The sequence below is a fragment of the Pinus tabuliformis genome, chromosome 2_1 (assembly GCF_031772625.1).
Source record: "Pinus tabuliformis cultivar Carrire ecotype Pingquan chromosome 2_1, CPIR1, whole genome shotgun sequence".
Taxonomy (NCBI): domain Eukaryota; kingdom Viridiplantae; phylum Streptophyta; class Pinopsida; order Pinales; family Pinaceae; genus Pinus; species Pinus tabuliformis.
Window position 1 is genome coordinate 988,256,314 of NC_142299.1, and position 23,926 is coordinate 988,280,239.

Sequence of the window (23,926 nt, forward strand, 5' to 3'; positions counted from 1 at the left end):
ATCATCTCTATATCCAAAACTTGAAGTGCTTTAGAGTTGCACTTGATCACCATCTATTCAAGACCCCGTACTTTACAGCAAAAAATGTTTTAAAGTTAAACCCTTCACATTAAGGAGTGCTTTAAAGTTGCACCCAATCACCATCTATCCAAGACTTGAAGTACTTGAAAGTTGCACCTTATCATCATCTATCCAAGACCATGAACAAATTATTATTATATTTTAAATATTTCATATATAAAATTAAATTATTATATTTTATTTAAAATCATTATTTTATAAAAATATTATTAAAAATATACCAAAGTTTAAAGGATTGAAGTGCTTTAAAGTTGCACCTCATCACCATCCACGAACCATGAACAAATTATTATTATATTTTATATATTTCATATATAAAATTAAATTATTATGTTTTATTTAAAATCATTATTTTATAGAAATATTATTTAAAATATACCAAAGTTTAGAATTTATTTTTGATGAAATAAGTAAAAATTATGCTCTAGATATTCTATACGTAAAAAAAGAATATTCTATTTAAAATAATTGTGATATGATATAAAAGGCTAAAATTCCATTGATGGTTGACCAGGTAGACTTGTTCCTGAGGATTTGAAGTCACCACCTCATTGGGATTAAAGCGATGAGGTGATATAGGCTCAAGAAGCGTAAACAATGCTTTGGGATTAAAGCGACGTGCTGATATAGGCTGAAGAATCATAAACAATGCTTTAGATGTTGCTCTTAGAAATTTCCAATTTTAAAGATTACCTTATTTTGGTAGATTTTCAAATCGAGAACGAGGAAGCTTTCTTAATTGAAAGGGACTTAGATTTATCATATATAGAGATAACAATTACATTATAGTTGAATTGATTTATGATTAATGATGTTACTCGTATAGGTTGTTAATTAATAATTTTATTTGTACATTTTTTTTCCTTAGTAAAAATGTGTATTTGATATTTCAAGTATATGTGTACCATTGTCACTTAGAAAATTAGGTTTTTTTTTTCTTCAAGAAAATAAATTTAGTCTATTTACTTTTAAAGCAAAATAAATTTAGTCTATTTACTTTTAAAGCAAAGATGTCAATATAGTCTTAAATAAGTTTATTAGTGAACAACAATAAGAAACTAATGTATTTCCACTGTATACTAATCAACACAACTACATTATTAATAAATATAGTTGATAAATGTTGATAGACCTACATCAAACATATGTATCAATTATCAATAATATTAAAAATTAATGTTATTATCAATAATATTAATAATGTTAACTTTAACACAATAATAATAATGTTATTAAACCCAAGGGATTAAACACAAGAGAATAATATTAAACCCAAAGGATTAATACTAGCATTTGCACCAGATGTTGCAAAGAAAACGCCGTAAGGCATAAAATGCGGAAATCCATTATCCATGTAGTGTGTGCATTATTCAACAAGGTGGATCTCTTTAAATTTGTTGCAAACATTTATGTTATTGCATTGCTAATTTATTTAGAATCTACTACTACCTCCTCTTCTTGGAATATTAAATTTCTTATCACCCCATGATGACAATCCCTCTAATTATTGGAATCACAATTTTTTCCACTTTAGTGGGTTTACCGTCAACCTAAAGAAACATGAATTTGAGTCACTCAACTAAAAAGAAATTGCTAAATTGTTATTTATCATGTTTTGAGTAAAAACAATTAATAACTCATATTTACAACCCTTGAAATATTTACAACCTTTTAAGTCTTGTATTTATAACTCATATTTATAACCCTTTAAAATGAAACTAACTATCTATATTTTTATTAATAATAAAAAGAATCTTCTTTATAAAACCGACACTCACATGCTACTCCTATTGAAAAGGAATCAATACTCTTTGATAAGCAGGGAAAGCATTATACTCGACCTCAGGGAACTCAGTGGGCAAAATTATCAATAACTAGTTAATATTGATTTGCATCAATTTCTTTTGGTCCAACCAACAATTAAAATCCATCCCCTGCCACTGCAACAATAATACACCATATATCACCTTCCCATTAAAACTGAGAATGAGCTGCAAATAACTGTGAGAACGCGGATGCCTCATAAGCATGGAGTTAAGTTTGATCCCTGAGCTTTGCTACAATCCTCAACTGTAGAAATATTGAAATTTTTAAGAAGACTCTGGCCATTTCATAAGCAGCTGACTTGACAGCAGAGTTTGTCTGTTGCTGAGTCCCAATCATAGAGATGTCTATATGAGTTATGTCAATGTCTAAGTAGAGCTGTTGAATATGGAATGTCGGTGTAAGTCCTCATCTCTGTCCAACTTATGTCAAAGCAAGGATGCTACATAGGAAGAAAGAATTGGTTAATCGGTTGTGGATGATGGCATTTTTCCTAGAAAATGCAATATCTCCTTCATTGATTTCAAAACTCCATTGCTTCACTTGCACCTATCTTCTTAGGCTTTCATATTGATAAAAACAATGTAGAAAATTTTGGTTGAGTTAGTTTCAAACCATAAAATCTACCCCAACTTCATCTAATGGGCTTGTAATATAGCCTTCTTTCCCGCATTTTCTTGATTATAAAATAATGTCAAAGTAAAACGAGAGTTAGAAATATTTTTCAACAATAGTCACTTGCATCAGATGATTATTATCTCGCTTGGTTTTCATCCTTATGGCTTAATATGGACGGACCATTTTCTGCAAGATTAGGAAAGCCTACTGTGTCTTTGAAAGATCGATTTGATTAATGGACATAAGTTAAAAATGCAGTGATCATCCTGTAAACAAATATATATACTCTATATATATCAAAGCAGCAGACTGAAGGCACTGAATTTGCCCATTTCAGACTCATATATGATATATCTATTCAAATGTTTACATAAACCAATATTTCATCCATAGTGGCTAAGAGTAGTATATATCAAAGACTGAAGGCACTGAAATTGCCCAATTCACTCATATATCTACTCAAATTTCTACACAAACCAATATTTCATTCATAGTGGCTAAGAGTATATATCAAAGTAGCAGACTGAAGGCACTGAACTTGCCCATTTCAGACTTATATATCTATTCAAATTTTTAAACAAACCAATGTGTGATCCACAGTGGCTAAGAATATCTATCAAAGTAGCAGACTGAAGGCACTGAACATGCCCATTGCAAAATTCAGACTCATATCTATTCAAACTTTTACACAAACCAATGTTCATCCACATAGGATAAGAATATATATCGAAGTAGCAGATTGAAGGCACTGAACTCGCCCTTTTCATATTCATATATCTATTCAAACTTTTACATAAACCAGTCTTTCATCCACAGTGGCTTGTGATTTTCAAAATTTTTATGTATGCCATAATAAGCACTTCACGAATCAACTAGGAATTGAAGGCACTTGCACAAAGAATATAATAACATAAAACCAACGTATTCTTGCACAATAATATTATTGATGATAACACTATGCATAAATTGCTATCGCTTTGTTGTAAGCCACAGCAGGATCTTGATCTTCCTTGGCACAGATGTTACTGTCAGATGGACTGAGATGAATTTTTGCAGCCCCATTCTTCAATCCAACTTTATTCCTTTTCAATTTTGGGGCCATGAGAATCTGATAGCAGCCAACAAGTTTCTTCTTCTCCTTCTCAACCATCTCACCACCATCTTTCTGCTTTTCTTGATCTTTTCCCTGTTCCTTGCATGCACTACTGTTGAAGTCTTGACAGCGGGATTGCTGTTCTTGGGCATCAACAACATTATTAGGTTTAATGGACAGTAATTTTCTCACAAATGAAGGCCTGGGTTTGACAGGATTCCCCATCAAATCTCTGAAACCCACAACCCCCAGTTGCAGGGATGAATCTGTTCATTCTGTGAAGATCTACTCCATCAAGAATCATGGTGCCAAGGTTGAGAATGCCCTGTGGGTGACCAGAAGGACGACGGACCTGCAGTGCCAAGAAACTCATCCCACTGAAATCTGTGCTCCCGTAGCCCTTGAGGAGAGTGGAAAGCAAGACCCTCACAGTGCCTAGCAGGGTATCCCTGAGGCAACCCACGCAGTATATCTCCATCATCACAGCAGAGGTTTCACAGCGGAGCAAACTCTCTTCCACTCTGAATATGGCCTTGTCGTTCCAAGTAGGGTTTGCGCCCCCTGTTCTGTCAATTGCGTCGTCAGTTTTTTCTCGAAATTGATCCATACAACACAGTAGGTCTACATCATGCCAACAAGATGCATCTCCTTCAGATCTTGAGCTGAGATGATGTTAAGCTCCAGCTGTGTGTAAGCTTCCCCCATGATGTAGAGTGAATTTACTGCACAAGGAAACACAATATTCAGAGACCACCCTGATTGAAATTACAGGAGAAGAAACGCCATGAATGAAATCTTTTGAAATCTGAACATTGTATAGAATTGACTTATAAGACAAAACACATCATAGACTCTCTAGCTCATGATGATGAAAGCATATGGAAATCATTACAGAAGGCCACCCCAAATGGTCATGATCGAAGCCAAGAAGCAGAAAAACCCATTCATAGATACAACAATAATGGAACAAGAAAAAACAAATTTGTACCAAATCCATTTGTTGTTTCATTTTAGAATTTTATTGTTGTGATTTCCATTTCAAAACTCCATTACTTCACCTGCACCTATAGTCTCAAGCTCTCATATTCATAAAAACAATGTACAAAATTTTGCTTGAGTTAGTTTTAGATTATAAAATCTACCCATTTCAAAACTCCATTGCTTCACCTGCACCTATCTTCTTAGAATCTCATATTGATAAAAGCAATGTAGAAAATTTTGGTTGTTAGTGTTAGACTATAAAATCTACCCATTTCAAAACTCCATTGCTTCACCTGCACCTATCTTCTCAGGCTTTCATATTGATAAAAACAATGTAGAAAATTTCAGTTGAGTTAGTTTCAAACCATAAAATCTACCCCAACTTCATCTAATGGGCTTGTAATATAGCCTTCTTTCCCACATTTTCTTGATTATAAAATAATGTCAAAGTAAAACGAGAGTTAGAAATATTTTTCAACAATAGTCACTTGCATCAGCTGATTATTATCTCGCTTGGTTTTCATCCTTATGGCTTAATATGGACGGACCATTTTCTGTAAGATTAGAAAAGCCTTGTGAATCCTTTAGTTTCAAAGTAATTCTTTCAGATCACTTGCCTATCTATCTGGAGTCTAGACCTCTCAAACGAAGAGGCCTAAAAACATACCATTTTCATTTGAACAGCTGCAGTTTGGCAACCTAGACATAGAAAATAAAATCCAGTATTAGTGAAATGAAGACACTCACATTACATGAACAAAAATGTGAAGTTTCAAAGTAATTCTTTCATATCACTTGCCTATCTATCTGGAATCTAGACCTCTCAAACGAAGAGGCCTAAAAACATACCATTTTCATTTGAACAGCTGCAGTTTGGCAACCCAGACATAGAAAATAAAATCCAGTATTAGTGAAATGAAGACACTCACATTACATGAACAAAAATGTGAATCCTTTCTAAGAAGCTTCAAAATGTAAAGAAAAAAGCGGAACAACTAGGTTGTTGTAAACATATTCAAAAGAAACATGAACTGGAGATAGAGATGGTTAGTGTTGTAAAAGAAAAGGAATTGATATTGCGGCTTGAAAACGACAGATGCTTCCTTTATACTTTTTAAGTGCCAAGCATAAACCACCTTCCAATCCAAGGAAGGATAACAGTAAATACAAGGAAGACCACAGATGCTTCCTTTATACTTCAATTGTCAAGCATTAATCAACATTCATAAGGTAGGTACTTCCATAGACTCTATCTGATCATGTGACCAACCAGCCCAACTTAACAGCCATGAGAGCATCAACAGATCAGAGACCAGCCCAACTTAACAGCGATGACAACATCAGCTGATCAGTGGCCCCTTGTGGGGCCACACCAGCCCACCTTTGGGCAAATCACTATGTAAGAAAATTAAAACTTGGTGGAAACTGTAGCAGCAAGCCACTTTCACCTACCCATCTTGTCTCTCATGGCTAGTCTTCAAATGAATAGAGGAAAGATTACCGAGTCATGAACTTTTAAATGAGGGCATATTATCAAAAACCTTGAATGAGACTCATGAGAATCTACAAATTTTAGGGAATATTTACAAGAAAAATCACTTTTAGAATTGAGCACTACAACAAAAAGCATGGATAGTATTTACTCATCGGTGCTATTAGGAAGGGAACTGAGTCAATGCATAAATCTTCCTGTCATCAGAGTGAATCAGTTGATGTTGAAACATAAGTGATCGTTAACATTCTTAAAGGAAATGATGGTCCAGGAGGTGTTCATTATGTTTCTACTTACTTTCTATTTTGAATGCAAGATATGTTCTTGCAACGTAGCTTTATATTCTTTCATACTGTAACATATTAAGACATAACCTTTCACCTAGCATTGCATTTCAACAACAACCTCACATGTTTTATTAGATTTAAGTGCATGTATGGCAAAAACTTATCTGTTTTTTTACTCTGTATCATCTCCATATGTTAATAACTCTAATTTATAACGGCAGCGACTCTCTTAGCTTTTAATGAATTGATGTCAAAGAGTAGAAAATGGGCAGCAAGGAAAGTGAATAAATGTAAAAAAAATTATATATAACCAGTTAACTAACAATAGCCATGTATATAAAATATGAAGGTTTATTTTAGTGTAAAGTATGAAGGTTTATTTTAACTTTAAAAAGATGAGATACAAAGGATGCACAATACAATTATATTGAGCACTTATTTAGAATGACAGTAGTGTAGATATATTCAAAACCTATTTAGAATAGGTGCCTTACACTTCAGGCTTCTTTTAAGCTTAAAATTGATTAAGCTATTTCAGTACTGTATATGTTATTTCATTTCTTTCTTTACCTCAGTGTATGGTTACCAGGCCTGTTTTGCTATAATTTCTTCCATTGTGGCCTTCATGTATAATTCACCATCCATACCAATATTAAAAATAAAATGATATTCTAAAAAAGCATAAACCCTGTCCAATTTGAATCTCAGTATCCTCAGGTACCACATTTATCATTTCACCTTTAGCAAAATTAACATGAATGACATCATCAGCATTAGAAGAAATATGCAAGGACAAGGCAAACAGATGTATATCTGTTTTTCCAGATATAAAGTACAAGATTATTCTACTGTTTTACAAACAATTGGTTCTATCATCTATGACTTTCATTCTTATCTGATGTGAATTCAGAGTACAATTTTTGGTTCTATGACCTTCATTCTTACCTTGTGTATATCAGATACAATATCTTTTTGAATCTCATGCTGATAATAAGGAATGCCTTAAAGTAAAACTGAAAACTATAATGAATTTGAGCTGTATCTGTTTTAGAGAGTTTTACAGAGTATACATGTGCAAGCACAGGATAATAATCATGGCAAGCACGCTAGGGACCTCCTTCGATAGAACACCAAATGATGAAGACCTACAACAGAAAACACAAAACGATAAGAAACATGATTGCAAATAAAAACAAGGACAAAATCATCCCCTTCTTTCTTCCCCTAATTGCAACCACGACAAAATCAGCCCCCCCACCCTCTTCCTTTCCCTAATTACTTGAAGTAAGCCTTTTAATAAAGTAGCCTCTTAAGGTTTTGCCAATTATCGTTGAATGACAAAATTTGGTAAACAATGCATGACTTCTTTTAAGTAAAGAAGGACAAGTCTGAATTACTACCTTATATTTTCTGCTACTGTTGTGGTCAGTCCAAAACCCAAGGGAAACTGAGGATCGTACTGCTGGTCCCCAGCATTCATGGGCAGTTGATCAGCACTTTTAAACCATGTTCTTGACAGCTTCCCTTGAAAACTATAATCTCCAAAAATCACATCCGTCACACCTTGGCCCTCTGTGCCAGGAAGCCATGCCGCAACAAAAGCATCCACCAGTGGAAGGTAAGGTTCGATAACAAGTGGCCTTCCAGATATCAATATTACAAGGCATTTCAGGGAGCCACAGACATTGTTAATCGTATCACCTCCGCCTAAAGGAATGGTCAAATTGAGATTATCCCCAAACATTTCTGCATAAGGTGGCTCACCCACAACCACAATAGCATATGAAAACCCTTGTTCTTTGACATAGTTTGCATCTGGATTTTGCTGATAAACAACCTCGGTAGAGGAGCTAACAGCAGATTGGATTGCTGAAAGAATTGTTGTTCCTGCATAGCAGAAAAAAAATATCGGAAGAGTCAATTGAATCTCTGGTTCTTATGGTGCTAGTCTACGATAAAAGGTAGCTGACCTGACATGAATGCAATGGAACTCACCTATGGTTATGTTTCCACTTAAACCTTGCCATTCTATCGTCCATCCACCACATTGATAACCTAGATTGTCAGGATGAGTCCCTGCAACAAGAATCTTGGGAGCATTCTTATCCAAAGGAAGCAAAGGCTGGCTGGCAGACTTTCCATTTTTCAACAATACCAAAGATTTCCTAACAGCTTCTCTTGCCAAGTCCCTGTGCTCCTGTTATTGCAAAAATAACTGTTATATGTTATGACAACAAAGCATTGCAACTTGCAAAGCAAGCTCCAAGATCCCACCAGGTTGTCCACACGAAAGCCATGGACGATTGTAATTAATTTTTTATGCAGGGTCTATTATCAATATCAAAGACGAGCTTTTGTTAAAAATCCGATTAAAAACTAATATCCAGTCCAACAGAAAAAGAGAGAACACACGGTATATTGTGGAAGATACGGTTTTAAAGAAGAGTAAAATACCGAAGCCTATTTATGAGAAAACGAACATAGTCAAATACATAACAGCATAGGTATTAACCATTGATCATAAGAAACTGTCCGTGAATAACAAATGGCACACTCACTTTGCTGCCAAGTTGGTTGGCTAAGCTTGGATCACCCATAGGATGTTCAAAGAGTCCCATGGTGAATTTTACTGTCAAAATTCTTTGAACTGCATCATTTATTCTACTCATAGGTATGAAACCACCCTTAACTTGCGAAGTCAGGTCGTTAATAAAGTCAGCAAAATTGAAGGGAACCATCACCTGTGAAGCAGATTTCCAATAGAAAAAGTCAGGCATGAATCTCATAGATATCAAACTTAATAGACTGTCATAAGTATATGCAGTATTTAATTGAGGATACTGAAAATTGAGGAATGTTATCTAGCATGCAAGAGAAATACACTACCATGTCAATCCCTGCACCCACACTTTCAAGGACTGACAAAGAATAATTAGCATTCGATGGGGTAGTTATTCTGTCAATACCTTGCCAATCTGAAATAACAAAGCCCTGTAACCAATACAAGGCGGCATCAAAAAAGACAAAAGAAATTGAATGTTTTACAGAATATAATTTTTTGAAAAGAGAAAAAACCAAGACTAATCAAAATTCTAAGAGTACACAGTAATAATACCTTGAAGCTAAGTTGCTTTTTTAGAACATGAGAAATGAGAAAACGGTTAGCGTGCATCTTCTGTCCATTCCAACTGGAATAAGAAATCATAATGGTGGAGACTCCTTTGGCAATGGCATCAAAATAGGGGGTCATGTGGATGTTGACTAATTGTTTATAATTGCTGACAGTGTTACTCTCATCTGTACCCTGGGTTGTTCCACCATCGCCCACAAAGTGCTTAGCACACGCTACAATATTTGACCTGACAAACATCAATAAATCACATGGTTAGAAAACTATTTCAGGAAACTGTGGTACAATTATTTAATGTTTATTGAACTTAATTAAATTGCTGGTTTAAAACTATATTTTGTTGATTTAAAAATAAAAAGTGAATTGCTTGACCTGCCTTTTGTCATTTAGGATATTAAAATCTAAAATATTTTTGAAATTAGAAATCTATCAATTAAAAATATTAGTGTATTACTTGACCTGCTTTTGTCATTCTGCCTTGTCACTACGACTCTGTATATTAAAATCCAGAATATTCCTGAAATCCACTAAAATCCCTTCCAATAAAGCCATTGGCAATATCAAATTTTTTAAAATTCTAGAATACCTGAAGTCACCGGAAAAGGAACTCAAACTCTTGAGGCACAACCTCCAATTTCTCAGCTTTCAAAGCAGGTTAGGGTTGTGCGCCCTCCTGGATGTAAACACCTGTAGCCCTATATTATATAAATAGCAGATCACAAATGCAAACACACGCGAAGACAGTAGAAAGAAGCAACTTCTATATATATATGCAATACAATGATGTGTTTCACACAGAGTGAGAGTTTAGGCAATTTATTTAAAATCCATATGGAACCTGCAATATCTAAAACGAATTCAAATACTATTTTCTGCAAACCCAGCATTCGCGTATTCTGATCTTAGAAAGTGGCCTTGTTCAGCGCCGTAAACGTGACGGAGGACGACTGGTCTATGCTATACGAATCGTATTGCAGGAAGAAGTGCGCCACAAACAACCGCGCCACCATCACAACAATGTCTTTGCCCCCACACTGCTTGTTATCGGCGGACGTTTCATCCGTTTCGCGGCCGTTGGACCAGAGAACGTACTTGAGCATCTTCTCCCCTTCCGAACCCATGAACCGACGGGGCACAAACTCATCCGCTCTATCGAACAACTTTGGATCCTTGGTCGCAAAAGACATGAAGAGTCTCTGCGAAGAGTCTCATCGCCAGCACAAGAGTCTCATCGCCAGCAGGCAGTCTCTGCGAAGAGTTTCATCGCCAGCAGAAGAGTCTCATCGCCAGCAGAGCAGCCTGGCCTTTCATGGCCCATTATCATGGGAAAAAAACTATTTTTCTATGAAAAAACAGATTAAACGAACGACAGAAAACACCCCAATCATCTAACACACAAAATCAATGGCTCAGGATTGCACACGTCACATTTTAGGGATGTCTTTCTCAGAGGAAACGCCTTACGGCGTAATTATAAATGCAAGATATATAAACCCTGAAGGGATTGATATTATAAACCCAAGTGAATAATAAACCCAGGGGATTAATACTAAAAACCAAAAGGATTAAAAACCCAACGAACTGATAATATAAACCCAAGGGAATAATATTATAAACCTTAAGATAAATATTATAAACCCAAGGGAATAATAAACCTAAGGGAATAATATTAAACCCAAGGGATAAATATTATAAACCCAAGGAATACAAACCCTAAGATAAATATTAGAAACCCTAAGATAAATATTTGTCACAATGCGTTAGAATATGGTTGACCATGATTGAGATTAATATTATAAACCCAAGGAATACAAACCCTAAGATAAATATTATAAACCCAAGGGAATAATAAACCTAAGGGAATAATATTAAACCCAAGGGATAAATATTATAAACCCAAGGAATATAAACCCTAAGATAAATATTTGTCATAATGTGATGTTGGAATATGGTTGACCATGATTGATTTTCATATTGAGACAATGTTTGTCACAATGCGACGTTGGAAAATGGCTGACCATCGTTGACCATGGTTGATCTCCATATTGAGACAATCTTTGTCACAATGCGACATTGGACCATGGTTGACCATGGATGACCATCATTGTGACAATGTGACGTTGGACCAAGAGATAGTCTTTGTCACAATGTGACCATGGTTGACCATGATTGAACCCAAAGGTATTATAAACCCAAGGGAATAATATTAAACCCAAGGGATTAATATTATAAATGCAAGGTATATAAACCCTAAAGGGATTGATATTATAAACCCAAGGGATTAATACTAAAAACCCAAGGGATTAAAAACCCAACGGATTGATAATATAAACACAAGGGAATAATATTAAACCCAAGGGATTAATATTATAAACACAAGGTATATAAACCCTAAGATAAATATTATAAACCCAAGGGAATAATAAACCCAAGGGAATAATATTAAATCCAAGAGATAAATATTATAAACCCTAACATAAATATTTGTCACAATGCAACGTTGGAATATTGTTGGCCATGATTTATTTTCATATTGAGACAAATAAATCCTAAAATAAACATGGTTGACCATGATTTACCATCATTGATTTTCATATTAAGACGATGTTTGTCACAATTTGACGTTGGACCATGGTTGACCATGGTTGATCATGGTTGATCATGGTTGATTTTCATATTGAGACAATCTTTGGCACATTGTGACATTGGATCATCGTTGACCATGGATGACCATGATTGTAAACCCAAGGGATTTATATTAAACCTTAGGATTGATATTATAAACCCTATGAATAATATTATACCCTAGGAATATGAACCAAATAATTTTATAAACCGAAGGGAATAATAAACCCAAGGGATTAATTCTAAAATCCAAAGGTATTATAAACCCAAGGGAATAATATTAAACCTTAAGGATTAATATTATAAATACAAGGTATATAAACCCTAAAGGGACTGATATTATAAACCCAAGGGAATAATAAACCCAAGGGATTAATATTAAAAACCTAAGGGATTAAAAACCCAACGGATGGATAATATAAACACAAGAGAATAATTTTAAACCAAAGGGATTAATATTATAAACCCAAGGTTTATTAACCCTCAGATAAATATTATAAACCCAAGGTAATAATGAACACAAGGGATTGTAAACCCAAGGGAATAATATTAAACCCAAGGAATAAATATTATAAACCCAAGGAATATAAACCCTAAGATAAATATTTGTCACATTGCGGTATCAGAATATGGTTGACCATGATTCATTTTCATATTGAGATGATGTTTGTCACAATGCGACGTTAGACAATGGTTGACCATGGTTGACCATGGTTGATCTCCATATTGACACAATCTTTGTGACAATGCGACATTGGACCATGGTTGACCATGGTTGTGACAATGTGACGTTGGAATAGGAAATAGTCTTGGTCACAATGTGACCATGGTCGTGACAATGTGACGTTGGACTAGGAAATAGTCTTTGTCACAATGTGACCATGGTTGACCATGGTTATTGAACATGGTTGACCATGATTGAACCCAAAGGTATTATAAACCCAAGAGAATGGTATTATAAACCCAATAGAATAATATTAAACCCAAGGGATTAATATTATAAATACAAGGTATATAAACTGTAAAGGGATTCATATTATAAACACAATGGATTAATACTATAAACCCAAGGGATTAAAAACCCAACAGATTGATAATATAAACCTAAGGGAATAATATTAAACCCAAGGGATTAATATTATAAACCCAAGGTATATAAACCCTAAGATAAATATTATAAACCCAAGGGAATAATAAACCCAAGGGATTATAAACCCAAGGGAATAATATTAAACCCAAGGGATAAATATTATAAACCCAAAGAATATAAACCCTAAGATAAATATTTGTCACAATGCAACATTGGAATATGGTTGACCATTATTGATTTTCATATTGAGACAATGTTTGTTGCAATGCGACGTTGGACAATGGCTAACCATCGTTGACCATGGTTGATCTCCATATTGACATAATATTTTTCACAATGCGATGCTGGACCATGGTTGACCATGTTTGTGACAATGTGACATTCGACCGAGTGACAATATTTGTTACAATGTGACCATGGTTATTGACCATTGTTGACCATGGTTGAGACAACCTTTGTTAAAACGATGGAACATGGTTGACCATGGTTTATTTTCATATTGAGACAATACTTGTCAAAATGTGACATTGGTTGATTTTCATATTGAGAAAATCTTTATTGCAATGTTACGTTGGACCATGGTTGACCATGATTATAGACCCAATGGATTTATATTAAATCTAAAGATAAATATTATAAACCTTATGAATAATATATATACATTTTTTTAACATGATCGGGTATTGATTATATTGCAAAAAAAGAAAGGAGCATACTCCTATTACATTCGATGGGGTTTGGATTCAAGTAGAAAGATGAAAATGGGAGCGCAATCCCTATTTCTAAGCTTGAATCCAATATTCTATGTATTCCTTTGGCTAGCTTGGCATATTGCCTTACATACTGTCCTAGAAGTAAAATAAACTTGCAATACATTAAAATTAATTGATTTTTCAATACTGGTTGACTAACTGCTCTTGTTGAGAGTGGTGCTTCTTGCTTTGCTGAGTGGAGTTTTCCCCTTCCTGGCTCTGAGTGATTGACTTGATATAGGCTATGGCTTCCTCAAGATGCTTGCATTTGTTTTTGAGTTCTAGTATTTCAGCTTTCTGATTATCTATATCTCTTTGTTTATAGATGTTCTCTATTCTCATTTCCGACCTGAGTTCCTGGAGTGCATCGTTGAACCTACCTATCATAAACTTATTTGCTCTGCATGTTGGGCATCCGTCATTTTTTGCAACTCTTTCTATAGGATTGCACTCCATTTTGATCCACTGACTTGCTATATTTTTTGCGGATTTTCTATTCCTCTTGTATGTACTCTTGTTGTTCTTACTGTCGTATTTAGTGTGCCTTCTGCTGAAATTTGTTTGCTCTGCTTCGCTGTCCTTGGAAAAGGAATTTGACCTGTAGCAGCCTATTACTGCCCAAAAGAGACTGATACACAACAACGCCCAATTTGGAATGAAGGAGATGCTCTGAGCTTGGTTTGAAGATGCTCTGTAACCGATTTGATGAAATGTCTGCCGGGATTTTTTAGTGGCTGAGTGGATTATGAAGAAAACACTATGAGAAGACAGATGACTCTGCAGGGGATGATGAAGATTTCGATAAGAGGGAGACACACTAATAGATTGACACAGAGGAATGGAGACACAGAGCAGAATGCTATATCGATTCAGGGGTGGGATACACAGGGAGTTATTGAGAGCGCTATGCCTGTTGGAGGTAACGAGATTACAAATGTTGTTACCGTATTTGGAGATGGCTGATAGAGAAATGGAGAACTCGCAGAGGGAAGGCGAATGACTCAGGTGTATGCAAACGACTAACTGAGAGAAAGGTTCACTGATAGCTTGACACAGGTAACTGAAGACGTATAACTGGGAGCTTTTGCAATTCAAGTGAGAGTTACACAGGCTAGCTTTGAGATCACTATGCCTGTTAATGAACGCGAGAATACGAGTCCTGTTGCAGTGATTGTAGATGGACATTCGATTGCGATTTATGAACTCACATTTGCCTTGAAACTTTACACTGATATGACAGATATCAGCTCGATTCAGGCAGAGAATATTTCTATCCTCCTTGGCTGCGGGCTTGGGATGGTGGTAGATTTGATTTGGATTTGCTGATTATACTCCTGTAGATACCCATTGAGTGCTTCTGCTAACATATCTACCTTATGATCTTCTGGTGTACTCTCACTGTTGTTTTGATTTTCCTCATATTTTTTTCCATTGTTTTGTTCTTTCTTCATGAAGAATGTGATAGATTATGGGATGGAGCTGCAATATATTTCTTTATTTTCCTTGATGCTTCCTGCTTCTCTTTCTGTTTCCTTATTAGCGAGGTTATCAACCTTCTTATTATGTTCTCTTAGGACATGTTTGAAGCTGACCCTTCCTAAGCCTTTTAGATTCAATCTTATCCTCTTGTAGATTCTGTTCATTTCCGAATTATTAGGATTTTTACTTTTGATCATTGCTTCAATTACAATTGCAGAGTCTCCTATTATTATAGGATCTCGAATTAATTTGTTTTTTAATATCCTTGAACCTAATAGAAGTCTGTAGGCTTCGACTTTGTTATTTGTGGTTTCTCCTAGGCCCCATTTGTAGGTGACGATCTCTTTCCCTGGGTTGTTTTTCGATGCCCCATCGAAAAAAGACTGAATCTATTTTGTTTTTTTCTCCACTCTTCGAGTTCTTTTTCACTTATCCTTAGTTTCCAATTTCTTGCTGTAGGAGCTTTCTTTGGTCCTGCTTTCCCAGTGTTTTCCAATATAGATTTTTCCTAATCCAATCTCTCTCCTCTTGCTGAAGTTTGTTGTGGTCCACTGCTGACATCCCTTTAGTGTTTAAAATTTCTGAAACTAAACCCCAAGTCTTTGATAAGATTTTACCTGTTCTTGGCTTTTGATCTTTGAAGATGCTTTTATTTCTAGTTAGCCAAATCTGCCAACACAATACTGCTGGAAGGAATTTCCAGAGCTTGATTATTGTAGCCTTGTTTTTTGTAGAGTAAGGGTAATTCTTCTCTCATGATTTATAAAACTCTATGAAAGTGTTTGTGAAGTTTAAATTCATTTCGAGCAGGCTTGAAATATGATTTTAGCATTCTTTGGCTATCCTGCATTCCAAGAAGAGATGCTGAATGGACTCTTCTTCTGTCAAACACATGGAGCACCCAAAGGGACCTTGAATTCCTTTTTTTTTTTTAAGTTTTCAGTAGTTAGTATTTTTCCTTTGAGAAGAGTCCATATAAATGCTTTTATTTTAGGGAGACATTCAGTTTTCCAAACCACTTTCCAGAGGCTCCATTCTTGATGGTTTTGGTGGTCTTGTAGTGCTTTGTACCCTGTTTTAACCGTGTATCCTCCTCCACTTGGGTCCCAAACAAAGTCGTCCTCTTCCTTGACACTTATGGGCGCTGCCTCTTTGAGGTGAAGCTTTAGTTTCTCCCATTGTCCTTTTAAGTTTAGGGGGATTATTGTGATTTTCCACTCATGCCAAGTTTGTTGTTCCCATGCTGAAATTGAATGAAGAGTGTTCAATCCTCTTTCTGTCATCCATCTTTGTATGCCAAGGAGGTCCAGTTGAAGGTTTAGAGGCTCTTTTCCCATTATTCTATCGTCCCAAATTGACACCGATTTCTCATTTCCTGGGTTTTAGATATATGATTCCTGATTGAGGGGATTATTTTCTTTACAAGTTTCCAGACTTGCGTGCAAGGCCTCACAGGGATGTTGTCTGTCAATAACTTTGATCTGGTTTGATTCAAGTATTTTGTGGCCAGGGATTTTTTCCACCAACTTTCCCTTCCTGTTATCATTCTCCATATTATTTTCATCCCTAGAGCAGCGTTCATTAAGCCTGGTAAACGAATGGATAGACCTCCCTGTTCATATGGTAGTGTGACTTGATCCCACTTTACCAAGCTGAACTTTTTGTTCTCTTGCTTTCCTTCCTGCCAGCGAAAGCTTCTTATGATTAGTTCCATTTGCTTGTGTCTGCTTGCCGGAGCCAGAATAATCACATATTGATATATTGGGAGAGCTGAAAGTAATGCCTTAATCATAATCACCCTGCTTGCCATGTTGAGCCACATCATACCCCATTTTTCTATTTGGAGGAGTGTTCCAACCATATAATCTACATTTCGAGTTGTTTAATAGCCCTCCAGATGCTTGAAGAAAATCATCCAGGACTTTTTCAAATCTCCTTGCTATTATACTTGATGCCCCTCCCAATAAAAGGGTGTCATCAGCAAAAAGAGAATGATTGATATTTTTTACTCCCTTTGCAATTTGGATACCTGTAATTTTTTTTCCTTTCTTTGTTTTTCTAATGCTGCACTTAGTGTTTCAGCCATTATAATATATAGGAATGGTGAGAGTGGACATCCTTGTCTCAACCCTCTTGAGCTCTAAAAGAAATTGCTGGGTCTTCCATTTATTAGAGGCGCTATCCAAGGGGTCGAGATGCATGCTTGTATGGTCTCTATTATGTCTTGAGAGAACCCAAATTTTTTAAGAACTGTTGTTAGATATGTGTGGCTGACTCTGTCAAAAGCATTTGCCATGTCTAGCTTTATAATAATTCCTTTCTCTTTCCTTTGAATGCTGGTATGGATAGCTTCCTGAACAATAATCACATTGCCAATTATTTGCCTGTTAGGGACAAAGCCACCTTGATTTTCAGAGATTACTTCAGGGAGAACTCTCTTGATTCTATTGGCTATTATTTTTGTGATAATTTTGTAGGAGGATTTGCAGAGAGATATTGGTATATATCTGTTGAAAGTTGTTGGATTAGAATCCTTTGGTATTAGAGCTAGATAAGATGATTTGGTATTTCCTCCCATTTTTTTTTTTTTTGAATACATTTTTAATCATTCTCAGAAAATATTTTTTTTATGACATTCCAGTGCTGCCTATAAAAGGCAATTGTGAAACCATCTGGCCCTGGTGCCTTGACTTGGTGAAGACTCCATATTGCTGCCAACACTTCTTCTTCAGAGATTTCTTTGTTTATTTCTGAATTTTGTTCATCACTTATTTTTTTTTGAATGTGTTGTAGGAAATCCTCATGGTCTACTGGCTATTCATTTGCTGTTAAGAGATCTTTGAAGTGGTTATGGGCTGCTTTTTTTAATTCCTCCACTCCCTTTATTTCTTGCCCATCCACTTTAATTTGGTCTATCTGATTTCTAGCTCTTCTCATTTTCATTGTGTTGTGAAAAAATACAGTATTTTTGTCCCCAGCTTTCAGCCAAAGGCATCTGGATTTCAATCTGAGCTCTTCTTCTTCCTTTCTGTTTTGTTTGTATATTTCCCAAAATAATTCATTTTCTTTCAAGTAGTCCTGCTTATCCTCCTCTTTGTTTTCCTTTTCTTCTTGCATGTTGTCCATTTTTTTTTTTGCAGCTCTATTTTCCTTTATTTTTTTGTTTTTTAAATTCATTCTCTCTTGCCCATATTTTTAGCTTTATTCTCAGATTTTTTAATTTTGTTTCCCATACATAATGGGGTGATCCTGTAATATTTTGTGCCCATCCCTCTTTGATTTGAATTCTGAAATCTTCATTGCTGTCCCAGATTGAGTTGTATCTAAAAGGAAGAGGACCTTGGTTGTCCGTTTTGCCTAGAATGATTGCTACTGGTTTATGATCTGAAGTTGTTGTATGTATAATTTTGGACTTGATAGAGGTGTATTCAGCTGCTATGTTTTCTTGAACTAAAATTCTGTCCAACCTCTCCTTTATATTACTCTTGCTCCATTATTTCTTCCAAGGCTTCTCTTGACGGGTTCACATGATAAGATCCTCCAAATTTTTCTTCTATTTTTCTCACCAAGTTTAGATCACCTCCCAAAATTATTTTCCCATTTGGACTTTCTGTTAGAGCTTCTTTTACTGAGTTCCAACATTGTTCTTTTTCTTTATAATGGTTTGGAGCATATATGTTGATGAGGCTATAATTTTCCTTTGTGTTGATTTCCTTTAATTCGGTTTTGATCCAATGCTTACCAAATTTTTGATTTGTCATTTCCCATTTCCTTTTTTTCCAAAGGGTGCAAATTACTCCTGAGGCTTTTGTTGCCTCAAGCGCTAGTCCTTCATAATTTTTTTATTTTTGTCTCATTTTTCTAGTTTCTTGACTGTTTGTTTTGGTCTCGTGGATCATGAAAATGTTCGGCACTTCTTTCATTAGGATGTCTCTTGCTGCATTTACTTTATAGGTTGTACCCAGACCACGACAATTCCAAGAGACCACTATCATTATTTATTGATTTGATGGTGTGCAATACCCTTCCCTCTCTGCTGATTTTTCTCACTGTTTCCTGTGTTTTTCCCAAGAAAGGAGTCCATTGGTTGCTGAGTGCCTAGAGCCATCTCTTTGGCAGCTGCTTCATCCCTTATTTCCTTGTTATATTTTCTGCCTGCTTTTTTTTGGTGTTCATTGGTTTGTAGAGTCTCTTTGGATTGGTTTCTGGTTAAGATACGATCCACAGATGGAGGGGGGAGGGGAGAGCGGGGGTTTGAAGGGAGGGAAGACAAGATGAGGGGGTTATGGGAATGCGATGGAGATCGGGGCGAGGGAGGATCAGGAGTGTCTTCCAAGGGCCCAAAGGGGTTCGAATTTGTGAGGGGTGGAGGGAAGGCAGCAGAAGGAGATGGAGAAGAAGTTTCATTTGATACCTGGGGCTGTGAAGATGGGGGGAGGTTGCTTGTTGGCGGGTTTCTTCCTTCTTACTTGCTCCCATTTATTTTCTGGTTCCTCAACGCTTTCACTTTATTTTTTTTAGAACATCTATTTGCAAAATGACCATATTCGTGACATACCTTGCATTTGAATGGGATTTGTTCGTAGTCCAGCTGTTGTATATGCGTCCATTGATTGACCTTGATATTTATCGCTTCTGGGAGCCCTTTTCCTAGATCCACTTCCACGCATATTTTGGCACATGCATGCATATCATCCTTCGGTTCACATCTGTCTATATATTTCCCTACTGCATTTCCTATGGCTTTTACTGACTCATCTCCCCAGCAATGTAGAGGGAGATGAGGTAACCTTACCCATACTGGCACTACACTTGGCACATCCATTTCAGGATCGAAATATGGAGTCCATCGATTTAAGTATAGTCCTCTGGTATCCATGAAATATGGGCCATTTCTGAATATTAGATCTCTGTCTTCTTTTGTTTCAAAATGAAAGGTGTAGTATCCTCTTCCGCAAAACCTTATTGAGATTTTCCCATTGATGGTTGAGCTCCAATTTCTTTCGACCCATCTTTGAACTGATTTGGGAGACAACCATAGCCCAGTGAACTGTCCAACTAGACCACGTTCAGCAAGAGACAACACTGCTCTGCGAGGAAGAGCAGGGGGAAGAGAGATTTCTGGAATATCATCGAGCTTTTTGACAAACTTGTTTACTGTTGGCCTGATTCTTGGAGGTCCTGTCGCAGCTATAAGAGAGGCAAATGCATCAGTTGCATCTTCATTTCCTTGTAGTCGATCTGGAGGTGGATCTCCCTCATCTCGGGGATCCATTGCCTTTGAGATCTCAGCAGCAGGGGGCTGCTGAGTGGCGGCTGCGTGCTGAGAGAGAGAAGCCGCTAGGTCATGCAGGGCAGTAGTAGGTGCGCGTGCAATTTTCTTCTTTCAATTTATTGTTAATGATGAGTGTGTGTCCTATGAATAGTATTATACCCTAGGAATATCAAACATTAGATTAATAAACCCTATAAATTATTAGTTTATAGGTTTTCTTAATAATAATAAAAATCAAAATATAGTGCAAAATATTAAAAACAAATGAATAATAGATAATGAATTTTTCAAAAACAAATTCATATAAAATAAAATGAAACAAAATAAGCATTTGTAAATTCATAAATTCATTTACTATAATCTCATTTGAACATATTAATTTTTTAAAAAATATATCACGTGAAACATTATTGGTGGAATTTTAAATCTTTAAATTTACATTTTTTTAATGTATCATATATTTCAAAAATTGATTAAAAAAAAACGCAAAAGCTTTTACTTCATCTATTTTACTTATAATCAATTTTAAATATAATGTATTTCAAATTTTATATAAAAATACTTTTCAAAACATCAACTATAATTTCTAAATTTCATAATTTATTAATCATGGGGGAACTTATTATGGAACTTATTAATATAAACAATGTACTTCATAAGTTAAATATTTCAATGTCAACTAATATGTACAATGAAAAGAAATAAAGTTTTGTGGTAAAAACATTTTAAAAAAGTTTTTACTTCATCTATTTTACTTATAATCAATTTACAATATAATGCATTTCAAATTTTATATAAAAATACTTTTCAAAACATCAACTATAATTTCTAAATTTATTAATCATGGGGGAACTTATTATGGAACTTATTAATATAAACAATGTACTTCATAAGTTAAATATTTCAATGTCATGTTAAGTAAAATATTGTGATATTAAGTAAAATATTTCAATGTCAACTAATATGTACAATGAAAAGAAATAAAGTTTTGTGGTAAAAACATTTTTAAAAAGTTTTTACTTCATCTATTTTACTTATAATCAATTTACAATATAATGCATTTCAAATTTTATATAAAAGTACTTTTCAAAACATCAACTATAATTTCTAAATTACATAATTTATTAATCATGGGGGAACTTATTATGGAACTTATTAATATAAACAATGTACTTCATAAGTTAAATATTTCAATGCCATGTTAAGTAAAATATTGTGATATTAAGTAAAATATTTCAATGTCAACTAATATGTACAATGAAAAGAAATAAAGTTTTGTGGTACAAACATTTTTAAAATTTTTTTACTTCATCTATTTTACTTATAATCAATTTACAATATAATGCATTTCAAATTTTATATAAAAATACTTTTCAAAACATCAACTATAATTTCTAAATTTCATAATTTATTAATCATAGGGGAACTTATTATGGAACTTATTAATATAAACAATGTACTTCATAAGTTAAATATTCCAATGCCATGTTAAGTAAAATATTTCAATGTCAACTAATATGTACAATGAAAAGAAATAAAGTTTTGTGGTAAAAACATTTTTAAAAAGTTTTTACTTCATCTATTTTACTTATAATCAATTTACAATATAATGCATTTCAAATTTTATATAAAAATACTTTTCAAAACATCAGCTATAATTTCTAAATTTCATAATTTATTAATCATGGGGAACTTATTATGGAACTTATTAATATAAACAATGTACTTCATAAGTTAAATATTTCAATGCCATGTTAAGTAAAATATTGTGATATTAAGTAAAATATTTCAATGTCAACTAATATGTACAATGAAAAGAAATAAAGTTTTGTGGTAAAAACATTTTTAAGCATTTCAAGTAATGTTATTATTTTATATTTTTTTGTCAATTTTACCTTTGAGATGCAAACATTTTTGTTCAAATTTTTGCATTTAAAAAAAATACACAAGAAGAAATTATATCACTCTAAACACTTCTTAGATTTGTGATTAAAATAGATCAACACTGATCTTTAAAGAAAAGCTAATAAGATTAGTGTGCAATTTGAAAATTTATTATTGAATGATTGCTAATTAATTTTAGAGCACAAATTCATTCATGCTACTTTACCTAATTCTACACCAATCCTACAAAGAAAACCTAGGACAAACCAAATTCATATATGAGCTACTTTTATACATTTGTATTTGAAAAGTAAAGCAATTTTCCATAAAACACTCCTTCAAATCATTAACATCTAAACCACATTGAGTTCTAAATTTATAGCAGACACATAATTGATCTCGTGGAGATTCGTGGCATAAGTTGGTCAAACCTTGTACTCCTGATTTGTGTGGTGACACATATTCCTCTTGAGAGTCAGGGTCCCGTAAGTTGGTCTGATGATCCAATATCAAATGCCCAAACTTCTCACAGAGGTTGTCCACATTAAATTTTCCACTATTCCTCTTGAGAGTCAGGGTCCCATAAGTTGGTCTGATGATCCAATGTCAAATGCCCAAACTTCTCACAGAGGTTGTCCACGTTAAATTTTCCACTATCAGATACATGTGGCAGCATACAAATATATGTATGTTCAGATACTGGTAAAGTAGACAGAGAAATAAGTTGTTGCCACGATTATAGGAAAATATGTTGTTATATATGGTATGGAAAACTTTGTTATTAATCGAAGAAGACGTAGCATTCACAACTTGTAGCCCACATTCTTCTAGAGTGAGAAGAATATTGGAGTAGACAATATGATCTATTTTTTTAAATGTATTAAAAGTAATGGACCATTTTGCTAAATAAAAATTTTGTTTATATGTAAATGAATGTTATAAATAATAATGAGGAACTTATTAGAATTGGAATAATCTCAACATGGAGGAAGATATTAGAATTGGAATAATCTCAAATCCCTAGGAGATTGGTTGGTGGGGAACCACGTTGCATGAATCTAATTTTTTTAATTTGTTAAAAGTAATGGACCATTTTTCTAAATAAAATTTGGTTATATATAAATGAATGCTATAAATAATAATGAGGGACTTATTAGATTTGGAATAATCTCAACATGGAGGAACTTATTAGAATTGGAATAATCTCAAATCCCTAGGAAATTGGTGGGTGGAGAGCCACGTCGCACGAATATAATTTTTTAAATTTATTAAAAGTAATGGACCATTTTTTCTGAATAAAATTTGCTTATATATA

At 34.5% G+C, this 23,926-nt stretch overlaps 2 protein-coding genes across 2 annotated transcripts; both read right to left on the reverse strand.

The window, feature by feature from the left end:
* Positions 1–3,785: 3,785 nt before the first annotated feature.
* LOC149203945 (protein SRC2-like) lies at positions 3,786–4,223 on the reverse strand. The gene has a single exon (XM_089402034.1). The coding sequence runs from the start codon at positions 4,221–4,223 to the stop codon at positions 3,786–3,788; it is 438 nt and encodes a 145-aa protein (XP_089258160.1).
* A 3,016-nt stretch (positions 4,224–7,239) lies between these two features.
* Positions 7,240–20,727, reverse strand: LOC149203946 (uncharacterized). Its single transcript, XM_089402035.1, has 7 exons — positions 20,489–20,727; positions 9,492–9,735; positions 9,263–9,367; positions 8,935–9,117; positions 8,372–8,573; positions 7,777–8,263; positions 7,240–7,521 (listed from the first exon to the last, which is right to left on the reverse strand). The coding sequence occupies exons 1-7, from the start codon at positions 20,725–20,727 to the stop codon at positions 7,434–7,436; spliced, it is 1,548 nt and encodes a 515-aa protein (XP_089258161.1). The 3' UTR covers positions 7,240–7,433.
* Positions 20,728–23,926: the final 3,199 nt, after the last annotated feature.

Coding starts and splice junctions, on each gene's coding strand:
- LOC149203945 (XM_089402034.1), bottom strand. CDS start 4,223: ATGGATCAATTTCGAGAAAAAACTGACGACGCAATTGACAGAACAGGG.
- LOC149203946 (XM_089402035.1), bottom strand. CDS start 20,727: ATGGATCCCCGAGATGAGGGAGATCCACCTCCAGATCGACTACAAGGA. Junction 9,736..20,488: donor GGACAGTTCACTGGGCTATG/GTTGTCTCCCAA, acceptor GATGTTTGTCAG/GTCAAATATTGTAGCGTGTG. Junction 8,574..8,934: donor CCAACCAACTTGGCAGCAAA/GTGAGTGTGCCA, acceptor TTGCAATAACAG/GAGCACAGGGACTTGGCAAG.